Consider the following 17909-nt stretch of genomic DNA (forward strand, 5'->3'; position numbering starts at 1 on the left):
TGTACCACTTAGCTGTAACCCTTAGTGCTTAGCTGGCAAAAGCTTGGAAGGGTTTTCATTATTATTCCTTACTTCCTCTTTTCATTTCTTATTCTCTTTATCTCTGATTTTCATTTAGATGCTGACATCAGAAGGAGCACAGCCTCAAACAACAAATCCTTGATTTCCTCCCAGACCTTGTAAGTACTTTTAAAAAACAAAGAAAACCTTTGTTCACTTATTTTGTTCTTTAGATTCCACATTTGAGTGAAATCATGTAATACTTGCCTTTCTCAGTCTGACTTATTTTGCTTGGCAAAACACTCTGGAGGTTTATCCATGCTGTTGCAAACAGTGAAATTTCTTTTTTATGGCCAAGTAATATTCCATTGTACGTTTGCACCACACTTTTTTTATCCACTCCTCTACAGATGGGTATTGGTTTGTTTCCATATCTTGGCTATTGTGAGCAACAGTGCAGTTACCGTAGGGTTGCGTGCATCTTCCGAATAAGTGTTTTGGGTTTCTTCAGATATATGCTCAGAAGCGGATTCGCTAGGTCTAAGAATTACAAATTGGTAATTACAAAATAGTCGCGGGGATATAAAGTACAGCATAGGGAATATAGTCAATCATATTGCGGTAACTATGCATGGTGCCAGATGGGTACTGGAAATATTGGGGAATCACTTTGTAAAGTATGTGATTGGCTAACTGCTATGATGAATACCTGAAACTAATACAAAATAATATTAAATGTAGACTGTAATTGAAAATAAAAATTTAAAAAACCTTGGCATATGTGTACAAACAAATCCAGTTCTTGGCATATGGGTGGGAAAGACCATGGATGAAGCCTTCCACATTCACAAAGAGGTAAGGTGAAAGTGCTGGGCCTGCCTGGTGGTGGCAAGCCCAGGGAGGAGAGCAGAAGATCATTGGTTCAAAAGGGGATGCAAAGCTTGCAGTATGGATTGTTTCTTCTCTCCTCACAGAGCATACCAGAGGCCCAGAAGATTAGGTCTCAGAATTGAAAACAGTGATTATGATTTCTGACTATGATATCAAATTGAATAGATTCCACATTGTAGTAGTTCATATGGGAGTTACAGTAGCTATTTATAGTTCACAAAGCAGTTTACTCACTTACTTTGTAAACAGGCATTATGATCCCCATTTTGCAGTAAAGAAACTGAAGTTTAGGTCCTGTCCTGGGTGGGTAGTCTGCTAAGTGGATAAGGCATCAGCCTACCATGCGGACATCCCAGGTTCAATCCCCAGTCAGGGCACACATGAGAAGTGACCCCTTCCTCTCCCCCTTCTCTCTCTCTTCCCCTCTCTCAGCCGGTGGCTCACTGGTTCAAGTGTGACTCCAGGCATTGAGGATAACTCTGTTGGTCTGAGCATCAGCCTCAGATAGGAGTTGCCAGTTAGATCCCGATCAGGGCGCATGCAAGACTCTGTCTCACTATCTTCCCTCCTCTCACTTAAAAAAAGAAAGACACCGGTTCAAAACCCTGGGCTTGCCTGGTCAAGGCACATATGGGAGTTGATGCTTCCAGCTCCTCCCCCCTGTCTCTCTCTCTCCTCTCTCTCTGTTTCTCTCTCTCTCTCTCCTCTCTAAAATGAATAAATTAAAAAAAAAAAAAGAAAAAAAAAAGAAAGAAAGAAAGAAGGCCTGACCTGTGGTGGCGCAGTGGATAAAGCGTCGACCTGGAAATGCTGAGGTCGCCGGTTCGAAACCCTGGACTTGCCTGGTCAAGGCACATATGGGAGTTGATGCTTCCAGCTCCTCCCCCCCTTCTCTCTCTCTGTCTCTCCTCTCTCTGTCTCTCTGTTTCTCCCTCTCCTCTCTAAAATGAAAACAAAACAAAACAAAACAAAAAAAAAACAGAAAAAAGAAAGAAAGAAAGAAACTTAAGTTTAGAGAAAGGAAATGATATAGAATTCTTCACTCAGTGCCATACAATATTAGTAAGTGGAATATCAGCCTCAGTCTTAGGACTATAAGACCACTGTATTTTCCACTATACACATGTCTAAAGATGATGAGAAAAGCAGCTTAGAGGACTCGGGATACTGTGAGTGTTTTCTAAGCCCAGAAGTCACTGCATATGGTATCAGGTCCTGAAGAAAAAGCTCCCACCCACCTGTCTTTCTCTATGTTCAGGCTTCCTTGAATCTCTCTTTTCAGTTCCCACTGCTTCCTACACTCCACATCCGCAGAGGCAGTGGCCATGGGGCTGCTGAAGCAGTTTGAGGGCATGCAGCTCCCAGCCGCCTCAGAGCTAGAGTGGCTAGTTCCAGAGCATGACGCCCCTCAGAAGGTAGGCTCTTCAGCTTTTTTTTCTCCATACTCTGTCCAGCCCCAAGCTGTTGTGAGCCTTTCTGATATTGTTCTCTTTTGTCATATGTTCCCAGTCTAGAATGAGCGTATGTGCTTCCTTCCTTACTCACAGAAGCCATTCATTACAAATTTGTTGAATGAATGAATGAATGAATGAATGCTTGCCCAGGTTTTCCCTAGTGATTTTTAAACAGGAGACAGTGGCTCCTTCACTGTCCTTATTCCACATGACTGCTCACTAGACCCGGAGGTGGCACTCCTGTGTGTGGCCACCTTTTAGACACTGTGAAAAGCAAACTACTCAGATTTTCTTTGCTCTGCATTTGACTAGGCATGAAACACCTTGAATGCCAGGGGTCTTGGGGCGGGTTCTGGGACAGCATCAGCAATGGGTGCTGCCACACTGGAATGCTGTTTCTGTTCCTTTTGCTTCTTGGAACCAAGGCCCTCACTTCTAGTAGCCTATGCCTTATGGTTAGAAAGGTCCAGGTTTACTGAAGCTCTTACCTATGATGTTCCTGAAATATCTTTCACTGACTGCTGAAGGTGCAAGCATATGTGCTCCCCAGACTGTTTATGGTAGATCACCCTGTGCTTTTCTCTCGCAGCTCCTGCCCATCCCTGATTCACTGCCCATCTCCCCAGATGACGGGCAGCATGCTGACATCTACAAACTGCGTATTCGTGTTCGTGGTAACCTGGAGTGGGCCCCACCCCGGCCTCAGATAATTTTTAATGTTCATCCAGCCCCAACGTAAGTAGCCAGCTATGCCCTCTGAAAAAGATATATTCTCTTTGGATTGTCAGGGCTGTCTCCTCATCCTCTTGTCTCTGCATCTAACTATACATCCCACACAACTCTAAGGGGCAGAGGGAGAGGATTATCCATCTTGTCTGTGAGTCTTAATCTTCCCATTCCTTTCCAGAACTACCTGGAAATGGGGTCTTTATCATTGGCCTTCCTCCCAATAGTTCTGTGAACTTACTTACAGGTTTTTCTTCTCTCTTATATTTGTACAGAAAATGTGGTTCATTATTTGGGTGAGTTGCTGCCTAGACCTAAATTTTAACTTTATAATCCTTGGTTTGAATTGGCTCTCCCAATAGGTTCAGTTTGTCCAATTTTAAAAATACGTGAATGCCTCTTAACACAAGCTTTATGTTTGTATCCTCATCCTTTACATCTCGGAGGCCTCAGGCTGCTATCTGCCAATCCCCTCTGCTTCCCCTGTCCACAGGAGGAAGATTGCTGTGGCCAAGCAGAATTACCGCTGTGCGGGATGTGGCATCCGGACCGAGCCTGGTGAGTGTCTTCTCTGACCCCCATACTGACGCCAACAGCTTTAGCCTCTCACGCGCTTGGGCAGGGGGCTGGTCAGAGAGGTAGTAAGAGGAGGTGACAGGCAGAACTGGGGAAAAGTAAGGAAGGGGACTGGAGGGGAAGGATAAGACTAGACAAGAACACTGACAACCAGAGGGAAATTATTTCTGGGAGCACATTACAAGGATTGTATACTGGAGAAAATTGGGAACTTCCAACCAGGTTCTTGGAAGCTGGGTCTTACCAACTCTGGCAGGGTTTGCTTCCTGACTTGCCTCCAGGGTGGCACACAGAGACCGCAGGCCCTGCTGTGTGGGCTTCTGTTGGCTCTGGGAGCTGAAACAGAGGTGGTGAGAGCCCACTGGCCATCCCGCCTTGTTCTTCCAAAAGGAACAGCAGAGCTGCCTCACCACCTTATAGGTGAGAAAAACACTTCTGACCTCTCAGCTTCCTGGTTTTCCAGATTATATCAAGCGGCTGAGGTACTGTGAGTACTTGGGCAAGTACTTCTGTCAGTGCTGCCATGAGAATGCCCAGATGATCATCCCCAGCCGGGTTCTGCGCAAGTGGGACTTCAGCAAATACTATGTCAGCAATTTCTCCAAGGACCTGCTCCTTAAGATCTGGAACGATCCTCTCTTCAATGTGCAGGATATCAACAGTGCCCTGTACAGGAAGATCAAGCTGCTCAACCAAGTTCGAGTAAGACCCTTGACAAAGTCACATCATGGATTACCCTTCACATCCTCTCCCTGTGTCTGTGCAGGCTTTCCCAAGGTCTCTGTGCTTCTCTTTGTCACCTTGTCAGAGCTATAACCATCTCATCATTCATACTTTCTCTTGCCATTTCCCAGGTATCTGTCTGTTTAGAATTCAAAACCTGCCAAGGCAGCTCTGAAGCTATAGATAGCATTCAATGGCAAAGGCAGGATTTTTCCCCTCTCTGAAAATATTGTGAATGGAGAATAGGGTATCAGGAGGGAAATTTGAATTCTAGATTTCTTAAGGGCTTCTAGCTGTGTATGTGATTTGGGCAGGCTGACCTAGTAGAGGGGCCAGTGGGAGGTCCCTTTGGAGTGAGGTATAGAGAACAGTCTGGCTCTCAGGGTTTAAATGGACTGGTCTAATGGTTGTTCTCCGCTTTCTGTACCCTTCTTCCCCTACCCGCCACCACCATGTGCTTCCTCAGTTGCTGCGGATCCAGCTGTATCACATGAAGAACATGTTCAAGACGTGCCGACTGGCCAAGGAGTAAGTCTCACGTGGAGGCCGGAGGCCTCTGGCTGAGCCACTGTCTTTGAAAGGGACATGCCCCAGCAGTTGGCCCTTGTTATGTGGAAAAGGAGAGTAGGGGGGTGCTGTGGAAAATTCCGGAAGTGGTGAATGAGAAACAGTTACTGTCTGTATCCTTCTCTCTAGAAGGGGAAGTCTGTGGTGATTCTATCCATGGCAGGCCCACCATTCTTTGCAGGCTGGCATGAATCACTGCAGAAGGGTATAGAAGTCACTTATTCAGACACCTGGCAGTGTGGAGGGTCGGGGTGGCTGGGAACACCTGGGCTGGCTCCGTGTTGCTCACTTTGTCACCTCTGCCTGGAACTCTTCCTTATCTGCTTCGGGATAGAGATCCTTCTGCTCTGACATGCCACACAGGTGTTCATTCTCTGCTCCAACCCACTTCCCCTCATCTCCTACAGCCTTCTGGATTCCTTCGACACAGTTCCAGGCCACCTGACAGAGGATCTCCACCTGTACTCGCTGAATGACCTGACGGCGACCAGGAAGGGGGAGCTGGGACCCCGGCTTGCCGAGCTGGCCAGGGCCGGGGCTGCCCACGTGGAGCGATGCATGGTGAGAAGGTCTCGCTGTGGTGTGAGACTGGACCCGGCTTAGGGATACAGGTCATGGTTGGACCCAGGGTTCTTGGCCATTTAGTTCCAGGGAGTTGAAATGGCCTGTCAAGACTGTGAGAGAAACAGTACAGGATTGCTGTTCCTTGGGTTGGTGAACAGCTTAACTCATCCAGATCAAAAGGGTTTATAATTAGAAGAGGATTTGGTGCCGGCATTGCCCCTGGGTAACTGGGCATTTCTCAGTAGGCTTTCACTAAAGAATCGTCCTCATGTGGTAGGAGAACCTGCATTCGTTTCTGGAGAGGGCCTGGGTCTTAACTTTATCATTTTCAGTTACTGTGGCCAAAGGAAGTCTTCACCTTCTCTGAGGCAAGCCTCAATTTTCTTGTCTTTTAAAATGAAATTAATAATTAATACCCACTTACCTTTTAGTATTTTTAAGGATTGATGCTGATGAAATAATTTATGTGAAAGCATTTTGTAAGCTTTAATTGTTCTATAGGTTCAAAATATTGTTCTTGATATACTTAACATGCCAGAAGTTTGGAAATTTTAATTTTAGAATTTCCCCATTTTAGAATATGCCCAGTGTATATTCCTGTGATAGTCCCAGAATTAGAGCTTAAAGTGGAGCCCAGAGACCCTGTGTAGCAGGGGCAACTGGAAGGACCGAGCCATAATGTAGCTCAAGGCTGGGCGTTATTTTGGAGAGATATTCTTGCTTTCACATTTTATCTTAATTGGCCATGGTTTGAATTTTAAAATAAAATCATTTCCCAGATGGGAATTTTGACTTGAGGAAACCTTTTCAATACTCTTCTCTTTTCATCTCTTCACTGGGAGCCACTCTCATGGTTGGAGTTTCCCACACTCGTGCCTCTCTTCCTCTATCTTAAAGCTTTGTCTACCACTGCTCATCCGGTCCTAGTCTGGCTGTCAGACGTCTAAGTCTAACCCAGGTCTCTTTTCTGAAGGTGGGAGAACACCTTAGAGCCTGCTCGAGTCTCATTTATATTGTGCCCCTCCCTTTGCTTTTGTTCACCCTCTTGTGCCAGTCCCTGGTGTCCTGTCCCTCATTTTGCTCCCTGTCCCTTTCCTCCCCAGCTCTGCCAAGCCAAGGGCTTCATCTGTGAGTTCTGTCAGAACGAGGATGACATCATCTTCCCTTTTGAGCTCCATAAGTGCCGGACCTGTGAAGGTGAGGGCTGGTGCCAGGCGTGGTGTGGGCAGTTGAGTCTGAACACAAAGCTAATTTACTGCCCTTCAGCGCCCCTATCAGTAAGAGCCGGGCGTGACTCAGCAGGTCCCTGTGTTACTGCAGGCGCCCTGGTCCGCGAGGTGGAACGGGGCTGTGGCAGCAGTACACTTCCAGTCTGAGATAACACAGGTGTGCTCTTCTCTCTGCCTTCCCGTCTTGAATAGAATGTAAAGCGTGCTACCATAAAGCTTGTTTCAAGTGTGGAAGCTGTCCCCGGTGTGAGCGGCTGCAGGCCCGGCGGGAGCTGCTGGCCAAGCAGAGCCTGGAGTCCTACATGTCAGACTACGAGGAGGAGCCCACGGAAGCTTTGGCCCTAGAAGCCACCGTCCTGGAGACTACCTGAAGAAAGCATGTGAAGCCCTTTTCCTAGGGGCTGGGGTCACACATGATGCAGAACTGAGCCACCTTTTTAAGGACATTCCCCACTTGTGGTTTTGTGTTTTTTTGTTATTATTATCATTATTATTATTTTTTTATGACATCTAATGTCCATATGTAGCCAACCTTTGTTAGGTTGGTGGGGTCCAGTCTGTTGTGACAATTTGTAGGTACCAGGTATTTCCATTAGAACTGACATATGGGTCCTTAAGTGAAGCGTCCACACCTCTGCGGGGAATGCACAGGGGGACCCAGTCCTGACAGCCGGGCCTTCTTCACTGGACCAAGTCTGGCTTCAACTACATCTCAAGTGTCATTTCAAGTTTTATTCTGTTTTAGTTCTGGAGCTTCTGAGCCAGGCCTGTTTCAGCCAACTCACTTCTCCTTTGCTGCTGACACAGGAGGGTGGAGTTTTCTCTCTCCCAATCCTGAAACAGGGTCAGACTCGGCCCTGAGGAGAAGCAGCAGAGAATGGGACTACATTGTGGACATTCTGTCCACTCACTTAGGTATTTTTGAGGCCATAAAGGCAACATTGTTACTACTCTGGAATCCACAGAGACCTTAAGAGGCAGCCATGACTCCCTTGTTAGAAGTAGGCATAGATGATGTGACAGCTGACTCTATCCACCCTGGTGGGCTTGACGCAAAGAACTAACACTTAGGCCAGGCCCACTTACAGCCTTACACCAAGCGTAAGTGAGCCAAAAGTTCTGTTGCCAAAGGAGAATTTATTCAGTCACAGAAGCTATTGGTCTCTTAGGTGATAAGGTCCCTCATGCTGGTACAGGTCTGATCTTTCAAGCTCAGGCAAGTCCCTGATGCCATCCTAAACTAAGGACAGACACCTTATGCACCATTTTATTTGTGGGTCTCTTGCCGCTGTGTCTTCTGTTAATGGTCATTGTACTTCTGGGTAAAAGTATGACCCAAATCCATTTTCTCCTTCCCCTTCCTGAAATAGAGCTGGGACTCTCCCTGGTGGCTGATCTTTTGCCTTAGTTTTTTTGTCAAAGTCGGGGAAAAAGCTTCCTGCTATTAGTAGTGTTAGAGAACTTTACAATTTGTGGATGTGAGTATGAATGTTCCTGTGTTCTTGGGATAACAGTAGCCTTTATGCCACTCATGCACTTAACTCTTTAGCCTTGTGATAGTCATACATACATCTTTTTCATATTACTAATATTAACATACCCCCTTTTTTAATGTGTGTTTTAGATGGAAAAGTTTTTGATGGGACCATGTGTATGTTTGTGTGTATGTAAAACACTGGTTAGGGTCCCTGCTCCGAGAGCTGGCTGATCTGCTAACTAAAACCCACAGCGTTTTTGTTCGGGGACTGGCTTCCTTCTGTGTACTTGTCTTTCCATAGTTGCTGCTAGTAGAAAAAAACTTAAGTGTGTGCACTGCCCCAGGCAGCCAAACAGAAAGTTGAGCATGGTTGGTGGGAGCTGATAAGTGCCTGAACTGGAGGCAACCAGGAGTCTCACAGGAAGTAGATGGGGCCGTAAGATCTGAGGCTCCACCAGGCAAGAGGGAGCAGGAGGAACTGACCAGTGACATTGGGCCCTCTGCCTCATGTTCGGGTCTGAAGGCTACATCAGTCTGGAAGACCCTGAGCCTGTTCTCCAGTTCGTGGAGGAGGCTCTGAAAGCCAAGGCCTCCAGCCCAGTCCTGTTTTGACCAGCAACTCCCTCATCCTTCAGGGAGCTTTGGGAATGATTCCATAAAACTCAAGGCTCACTGAGCCTGAGATTCAAATTCAGGGGTTTGTAAAAATGGTGAGCTCTACTTCCAGTTTTGGTTGAAATGATAAATCCAGCTCCTTACTCCGAGTCACTACACTGGAGGAGAGGCATCCTCTCATTATTGTCCTATTTCATATTAGCATAGCAACAAAGGATGGAAAATGCTGACACAGTTTCTAAAGCTGAGCTCAGCGATCTTATATGCTCCTGGGTTTTCACTTACTTTTCTTCACCCCACCCCCACCCTGTCCCTTTAGGTGGCATATCTGTATTAGTGACCCTAACACTCTGCTGTCAGCACTGTCCAAATATCCATTTATTTATTTATTTGAAAGTAGAAGCAGAGAGGAATGATGGTGGGATATTTTGAAAGCACTTTGCAACTTATCAGTATCTGAGAATCCCCGCTGTTGTGGGGAGAAGCTTTGAATGCACTGAAGGGAGTTTCTTCTGAATGAAATGGGAGGGAGGGAAGAAGAGTTCTTCTCTATAAAGGAAGAGAAATTTGCTTCCATGGTGGATGGAGAGAAGATTCAAGACAGCAGAAGAGTGGAAGGCAAATATTTTCCACTTAAATGAGGCTGTAATTGACTTCTCTGTGAAGGCTTTAGTGGTTTTTGTTAAAGTAACATAGAAGGAACAAGAGTCTAAACTGAGATGTTCAGTGTGTATACAACTCATGTTCTGAAATGGATTCCTACTTGCTGTAATTCATACTCACCTAACAGCTCATTGTCATCTTCAATAAACTAAGGAAATGAAATTTTGCCTTATATTTGCCTGTATTGACTATCAAGAAATGATACTGAGCATCCACTGTAAAGAAGGCATGCGTGAAAATTCAGGAAGTTTCTGTGTTTAATACCAGGAAAACTGGACTGTATAGTAAGTCGGGAAAAGTGGGTTGGAATGCTTCATCCTGACATGCTCTGTGACTACAAACAGATCACCTCTCTGGATTTTTTTTTTTAATTGGTTTTACGGGTGGTAGGGCAACGAGAAGGATCAACTTCTAGTTCCTTCACTTAGGTTGTTTATTGATTGCTTGTTGTACATGCCGTGACTGGACAGGCCTAGGGTTTCGAACTGGCAGCCTCAGTGTTCCAGGTTTGCCTTCTATCCACTGCGCCAGTGCAGGCCAGGCTGGATTTCTGTTTCTTCGTGTGTGAAAGACTTTGTGGCACATAATCCTTTCAGTGCACAGGTGTCCCCCAGCCCCATCCATCCCCTTGCTGGAACTATCGCGAGGGTGAGGTATATCTTCCTCTCCACAACGGAATTGTCTTAGATGCTTTCGTCCCCACTTCTGGGAAGAACTGGCTCTGAGCTTCTATCTCGTGGCTCCCCGGAGCTCTTGCTCCACCTGCAACTTTCTGAACATATCCCCTCTGTGTCCCCTACTCATCTCCAACTGATATCTAAAACCAACATAAATATCTTATTTCACCAAACCTAGCCATTAGTCACCCCAGTTTGGAAATTTAGTTGTCTTCAATTCCTTCCTCTTTGAGTCAGGTGGCACTATTATAAAGTATTATCTCCTTACCACTACCTGTCATTAAGTTCTGTTGATTTTCTCTTTAAATTAAGTCTATCTCATTCCTTTTCTACCACTAGCACACAACTCAGATTTTTATCTTCCATCTCAACCATCTCCAGCCCTGGAGCTCCAGCATCCTCCAGCTACAGAAGGGAACCAAATGGAGACAGTTCTCATCCTTAAGGCACTGAGATAGAGTCTTATGGGGGAGACAGACATTGCCCAAAGTCACCAAAATGAGTATGTAATTGCAAGCTAGAAGAAGAGCTTTGAAGAAAAAGAGTAGATACTATGTTTAAAAATAACAAAGGAACTTATTATAATGGAGCCAAATAAGTTCCCCGAGGAAGTGATACTTCAACCAAGACCCAAAGAATGAGGCTCAGAGTAGAGAGAAAAGGGCTCCGTACCTGGACTAGCACATGTGAAGGACCCAAATAGGAGGAGTGTGGGCAAGGAACTGCAAGGACTTCTTAAAGGTTTTAAATTTTATCCTTAACGTTGGAAAGCTGTGTAAGAGTTTTAATCTGTGGAGTAGCTGATCTGGTTAAAGTGTCAGTGTCCACTTTGCGGAGAAAAATAGGGTAAAGCAAGAGTTGAAGCAGTGGGATATTCTAGGGAGATAGCTGCTGTCGACCAGGAGAGACTGGGCTAGGGTGTGGGGTGTCATCGCATTCACTGGAACCTCTTACCCCAAAACCTCTAAAAACAAGATAAAGTCCAAATCTTCTGCTCTGGCATTTTAAAGCAGGGAACAAAAGACTAGAGGGAATTCATTGGAAAGATACACAGAATCCAAGGAAAATTAACAACTTTCTCTTTAAAAAAGAAAAATTTTTTTAATTCATTTATCTTAGAGTAGAGAGAGAGAAAGGCAGGGGGTGGGAGAGAAGCAGGAAGCATCAATTCATAGTTGCTTCTCATATGTGCCTTGGCCAGAAAAGACCCAGGTCTCGAACCAGTGACCTCAGCATTCCAGGTCAATCAATACTTTATCCACTGAGCCACCACAGGTCAGGCAATAGCTAACTCTCAGTCCGCACAAAAGTATACAGTGAGCCTGGGAACCTCAGCCGCAGGATTTTCAGACCTTCTCTTGAGTCTGCTGCCAGGGACTCATGTTGGGGACTCACCCTGGAGTACCAGGGGCATACCCCAAAGAAAGGGAAACTGAGCTGGGCAGTTGTCCTGTGTGGCATTGAAGTTATTTTTATTTTTATTTTTTTTATAAATAAATTTTTATTTTAATGGAGTGACATCAATAAATCAGGGTACATATATTCAAAGAAAACATTTCCAGGTTATCTTGTCATTTAGTTCTGTTGCATACCCATCACCCAAAGAGAGATCATCCTCCGTCACCCTCTAGCCAGTTTTTTTTGTACCCCTCCCCCTCCCCCTCCCCCTCTCCCTCCTCCCCTCCCCCTACCCCCCATAACCACCCCACTCCTATTCATGTCTCTTAGTCTCGTTTTTATGTCCCACCAATGTATGGAATCCTGCAGTTCTTGTTTTTTTCTGATTCACTTATTTCACTCCACATAATGTTATCAAGATTCCACCATTCTGCTGTAAGTGATCCGATGTCATCATTTCTTCTAGCTGAATAGTATACCATGGTGTATATGTGCCCCATCTTCTTCATCCAGTCTTCTATTTTTTTTTTACAGTGATTAAAAGCCTTTAAGCAAACTCTTGGCCAATACAGCAAGAATCCATAAAAGAGTAGTGTCCTTAACATGTTCACCAAGTCCAAGTTGGCCCCATCACCATGCCAAATTCCTGAAAAATGCAACCCAACCACAGTTCAGTCTGTTAGGAGCTGTCACAGGGAGCAGGATTCCAGGAAAAGTCCACATCCAGGAAAAGTCCTCATGGCACTGGAATTGTTGTCACCATTCTATACTTTGCAGCTCATGTCCAAGTCCCAATGACCGCTGCTTCTAGCTGGTAATGATTCAGGTAGACTGGAAAAGCCATTTGCAGCATGCGTGGATATGGAGCTTCTGTTCTCCTCTGCCTGGAGAGATGAGACCAGGTTGCTTTTCCCTGGAGCTCTGCGACTGTGGCATGGTAAAGAGAACCTTGGGATACACTAAGCTGGGTGGCAAAGGTAGATTCATAATAGAAGTTGGCAAAAGGGGGAAAGAGAGCTCTAAATTAGGAGTAAGTCCCAGCCTGAAGTATGAGTGGGGCATTGAGGTAGGAGGGATAAAGGAAACACTATATATTAAGCAAAGCAGCAGAAAATAGGACTATCAACACCCACAACAGAGATCTTTGAGGGAAGAATAAAAAACCTGACTATTCGGGCAAAACATAGTTAAGTGGCCCTTGTGCAAATGAGATCAGTTTACCTGCTTCTTGGAAGAAATACCCTAGGCTCGTCCACAGTGTCGTAGATGGGGCCGATGGCCCTGAGTACCTTCAGCCTTCAGTGGCAAACCCCAGCTTTCTGGGCAAGGTTAGGTCATAGGTGGCTGGAGCAGGGCTGGAAGAGACTGAACCCTCCCTTAGAGGAGCGAGGGGGAAGCCTACCTTCCAGTGTCCCTGTTTCCTCACAGCAGAGGCATGTAAGCCTGGCAGGCTTTAGCTCAATGACCTCCCTTTCCACTATTGAAGCAGGACCCAGATGGTATCCTATGAGACCCTTTTGGGGCGTTGGAGCCTTTAAGGGTGTATCCTAAAAGCTGGTAGTTCCCCTGATCTCTATTGGGCTTTTTCTGCCTCTAGGTATCTTTTTTTTTTACAGAGACAGAGAGAGTCAGAGAGAGGGATAGATAGGATAGACAGGAATGGAGAGAGATGAGAAGCATCAATCATCAGTTTTTTGTTGCGACACCTTAGTTGTTCATTGATTGCTTTCTCATATGTGCCTTGACCGTGGGCCTTCAGCAGACCAAGTAACCCCTTGCTCAAGCCAGCGACTTTGGGTCCATGATGGTGAGCTTTTGCTCAAACCAGATGAGCCCACGCTCAAACTGGTGACCTTGGGGTCTCGAACCTGGGTCTTTCCGCATCCCAGTTCGACGCTCTACCCACTGTGCCACTGCCTGGTCAGGCTCTAGGTATCTTAAAAGCCATGCTCAGAAGATCTTGCTGAGGGGTTTGAGGATCCCCATCCGCCTAAATAAATCTTTTCCATATATCTGGAGCTATTTGGAAAAAGACAAAACAGTGTTATTAGCTGGATCTAATAAAGAAGGTAGTAGTTTGCAGGCGAAAAAGATTTGGTGTCTCCTGCATTGAAGTTATTGATCATTCTCTGTGGCCCCAAGTCCGTGTAGGTTTCCTATGCTCTCCAACGGTATAGAGTAGGCATAATTTTTTTTATTTTTTATTTATTCATTTTAGAGAGGAGAGAGGGAGATAGACAAAGAGAGAGAAAGACAGAGGGGAGGAGCTGGAAGCATCAACTCCCATATGTGCCTTGACCAGGCAAGCCCAGGGTTTTGAACTGGCGACCTCAGCGTTTCCAGGTTGACGCTTTATCCACTGCGCCACCACAGGTCAGGCCGAGTAGGCATAATCTTGATAGTGCCCTGGTTCAAGTGAGGCCCAACCCTGCTTCGTTTCTCCTTTGAACTTTTGGTTAGAGTATGGGGGGAAGGGATCACTGTGCCTGCTGTATCCTCCTGGCTCTTCTGCCTTGGTCAACTTCAGTCCTTTCCCATATCCAATCTCCAGGGTATCCAACTGCTTGCTTTTAAAATTTTAGTGATGGCAGTTGCTAGATGACCCATGCTTTCCTGTTATGAACCTGATATTCTTGGGCTCAAAGATGAATGTGATTAAAAAAGAAAGGGAATCTGCCTTGCACTGCTCTCCCAGGAGCGTGGGGAGCGTGAGGGTTCTGCGAACTGCTTCTGGAGGGAGAACAGAGAGCAGAATGCTGTGCTCTGGTTTTAAAGGTACACTCAACAGCACGATGAAAGTTGGGTTAAAATAAACTGCAAGTGTGGAACAGCAGGTAGCACATGTGACCTGTAGCCTCTGGCAACTGCCCTAGGTAAGTCTTATCTTTTTCTCTCAAAGCCCTGGTATTTCTCACCTGTTTTCAAACAGTGATCTCTAGTTCCTCACTGGTGTGGCTCCGCGCCTCCTCCCGGCCTCCCAGCCTTCCAGCCTCCCGGCCTCCCCTGAGCTCCCACTGCATGCACACACTGCTTTAGCACTAGCAGCAGTGAGAGGAAAACAAGTAAAGGGAGTTCTCTCTCCTCTACCCCTCACCTCAGCCTTTTTCTACTTAGGATCAAAGAAAGTAATCCAACCTAGGTGCCAACAATGGGTCTCTCTAGACAAAGGACTAAAATAAAATTTGTATATTTCTCCCTTAGCCACTGGAAGCCCCCTAACCACAGATTAACTAAAAGAAAGTCTTGACAAAGGGAAAAGAAGGAATGAAGTCTGCAGAGGGAAAGGGAATGAAAGTTATCTTCCTCTGTCTCTTGTTTATTTAATTATATTTAAATTAAATTTTTTAATTAGAAAAAAATATTTTTAGAAAGTTAAATTTGCCTGACCTGTGGTGGTACAGTGGATAAAATGTTGACCTGGAACACTGAGGTCACTGGTTCGAAACCCTTGGCTTGCCCAGTCAAGGCACATATGGGAGTTGATGCTTCCAAGTTCCTCTCTCTCTCTCCTCTCTAAAATGAATAAATAAAGTCTTTAAAAAAATTAAATTTAACAGGGTGACATTGATCAACAAGAGTACATAGATTTCAGGTAAACATCTCCACATCATTTGGACAGTTGATTATACTGTATACCCATCACCCAAAGTCAAATCATCCTCTGTCACCTAGTATTTGTCCCTCTTTATACCCTTCCCCCAACCCCTCTCTCTCCTCTTCCCCACATCCCCCTCCCCCTGGTAACCATTGCTCTATTATCTATGTCCATGAGTCTCAATTTTGTATCCCATATATGTGTGAAATCGTACAGTTTTTAGCTTTTTCTGATTTACTTATTTCACTCAGTATAATGTTCTCAAGGTCCATCCATGTTGTCATAAATGGCACCATGTCATCATTTCTTATGGCTGAGTAGTATTCCATTATATAGATGTACCACATCTTCTTTATCCAATCCTTTATCGAGGGACACTTTGGTTGTTTCCATGTCTTGGCCACTGTTGAACAATGCTGTGATGAACATGGAGGTGCATGTATCTTTACCTACCAATGTTTTTGAGTTTTTGGGATATATACCCAGTAGAGGGATTGCTTCAATGTTCTTCGGTTCTAAATAATAGCTTTGCTGGGTACAGTAATCTTGGTTGTAGGTTCTTACTTTTCATCACTTTGAGTATTTCTTGCCATTCCTTCTGTCCTGCAAAGTTTTTGTTGAGAAATCAGCTGACAACCTGACCAGGTGGTGGCACAGTGGATGGAGTGTTGGACTGGGATGCTGAGGACCCAGGTTTTAAGCCTCAAGGTCCCCAGCTTGAGCGTGGGCTCATTTGGCTTGAGCATGGGGTCACCAGCTTGAGCGTGAGATCATAGACATGACCCGGTGGTCACTGGCTTGAGCCCAGAGGTCACTGGCTTAAAGCCCAAGGTCACTGGCTTGAGCAAGGGGTCGCTTGTTTTGCTTTAGCCCCCAGGTCAAGGCACATATGAGAAAGCAATCAATGAACAATTAAGGTGCCACAGCAAAGAATAGATGCTTCTCATCTCTCTCCCTTCCTGCCTGTCTGTCCCTATCTCTGTCTCTCTGTCTCTGTCTCTTTTGCTAAAAGAGAAGAAAAAAGAAATCAACTGACAATCTAATGGGAGCTCCCTTATCAGTAACTAACTGTTTTTCTCTTGCTGTTTTTAAGACTTCCTCTTTTTTGCCTGACCAGGTTATGGTGCAGTGTATAGAGCATTGGCCTAGGGTGCAGAGGATTCAGGTTCAAAACCCTGAGGTCACCAGCTTGAGCATGGGCTCATCCAGCTTGAGCATGGGCTCACTTGGCTTGAGTGCGGGGTTGCTGGCTTGAGCGTGGGATCATAGACATGACCCCATGGTCGCTGGCTTGAGCCTAAAGGTCTCTGGCTTGAAGCCCAAGGTCACTGGCTTGAACCCAAGGTCATTGGCTTCAAGGGGTCACTGGCTCAGCTGGATCCCCCTGGTCAAGGCACATATGAGAAAATAATCAATGAACAACTAAGGAGCCACAACAAAGAATTGATGCTTCTCATCTCTCTCCCTTCCTTCCTGTCTGTCTGTTTCTCTCTCTTAAAAAAAAAGCACTCTCTTTTTGTCTTTAACCTTTTGCATTTTAATTATGATGTGTCTTGGTGTGGGCCTCTTTGGGTTCATCTTGTTTGGAACTCTCTGTGCTTCCTGGACTTGTGTGTCTTTTTCTTTCACCTGGTTAGGGAAGTTATCCATCATTATTTTTAAAAATAGGTTTTTAATTCCTTGTTCTCTCTCTACTCTTTCCAGTACCCTCATGATGTATACATTGGTGTATTTGATGTTGTCCCAAAGGTCCTTTAAATAATCTTTATTTTTTTGGATTCCTTTTTCTTTTTGCTGTTCTGATTGGGTGTTTTCTGCTTTCTTATCTTCCAAATCACTGATTTGATCCTCTGTTTCATCTAATCTGTTAATTTACTGTAATGTATTCTTCATTTCAGTTATTATATTCTTCATTTCTGACTGGTACTTTTATGTTTTCTATCTCTATTTTTTATGTTGTCTATCTCTTTGTTGAAATCCTTACTGAGTTTATCTACTCTTCCTCTAAGTTCATTGAGCATCCTTATAACCAGTGTTTTGAACTCTGTATCTAGTAGATTGCTTATCTTTATTTTCTTTATTCTTTTTCTCAAGTTTTGTTCTGTTCTTTCATTTGGGACATATTTCTTTGTCTCCTCATTTGGGCTGACTTCCTGTCTTTTTTTCTACGTATTATGTAGCACACTTAAGTCTCCCAATCTTAGTAGAGTGGCTTATGTAGTAGGTGTCCCGTAGGGCCAGCAGCAGAGCCTCCTTGGTCACCACAGCAGGGTGCTTCAGGTTCACCCCTTGTGTGGGCTGTGTGCACCCTCCTTTTGTAGTTGAGCTTTCAGTACTGTTGGCACATCAATGAGAAGAATTTATTTCCAGGTCAATAGGCTATGAAGACTGGCTGCAACTCCAGTGGAGAAGCTGCTGTTCAGGGTTCAAGCCTGTGAAGCAAGACTTGTTTCAGCGAGGCTCTGGTGCCTGGCGAATCTGCTGGTGTGTTGCTTGTGTAGAGAGTTGGATGGCGCTCCAGTGTAGTCTGAAGCTCTCCATCACTGGCTCTGGGGCCTCCTGGGAGCTGCAGGCTGACGTCAGCTGCCACTAATGCCCTGCCCAGGGCCAACTGGCATAAGTTACAAAGTGATCTGCAGATGGCTGCTACTTCTTCTGGGCTTGGAGTGGCCTGGGAGAGGCCAAACTGTGAACCAATGCCAACTGCCACCAGTTCCAGTTATCAGGCCATTTAGCAAGAGGTGTGGGCATACC

General features: G+C 45.3%; 1 protein-coding gene across 8 annotated transcripts in view; it reads left to right on the top strand.

Annotated features, from left to right (window-relative positions):
• The window catches only part of RUBCN (rubicon autophagy regulator), a 63815-nt gene extending 55992 nt beyond the window's left edge, over nucleotides 1-7823 (top strand). For all 8 annotated transcript variants that reach the window (XM_066240671.1, XM_066240674.1, XM_066240673.1 and 5 more), the window contains 9 exons: nucleotides 119-179; nucleotides 2174-2306; nucleotides 2935-3080; nucleotides 3565-3629; nucleotides 4111-4349; nucleotides 4837-4898; nucleotides 5345-5498; nucleotides 6605-6698; nucleotides 6923-7823. In XM_066240671.1, the coding sequence (XP_066096768.1) occupies nucleotides 119-179; nucleotides 2174-2306; nucleotides 2935-3080; nucleotides 3565-3629; nucleotides 4111-4349; nucleotides 4837-4898; nucleotides 5345-5498; nucleotides 6605-6698; nucleotides 6923-7101 (1133 nt within the window). In that variant the 3' untranslated portion in view covers nucleotides 7102-7823. The remainder of the gene's footprint in view (nucleotides 1-118; nucleotides 180-2173; nucleotides 2307-2934; nucleotides 3081-3564; nucleotides 3630-4110; nucleotides 4350-4836; nucleotides 4899-5344; nucleotides 5499-6604; nucleotides 6699-6922) is intronic.
• The last annotated feature ends 10086 nt before the right edge of the window (nucleotides 7824-17909 follow it).

The sequence above is a fragment of the Saccopteryx bilineata genome, chromosome 8, assembly GCF_036850765.1.
Source record: "Saccopteryx bilineata isolate mSacBil1 chromosome 8, mSacBil1_pri_phased_curated, whole genome shotgun sequence".
NCBI lineage: Eukaryota > Metazoa > Chordata > Mammalia > Chiroptera > Emballonuridae > Saccopteryx > Saccopteryx bilineata.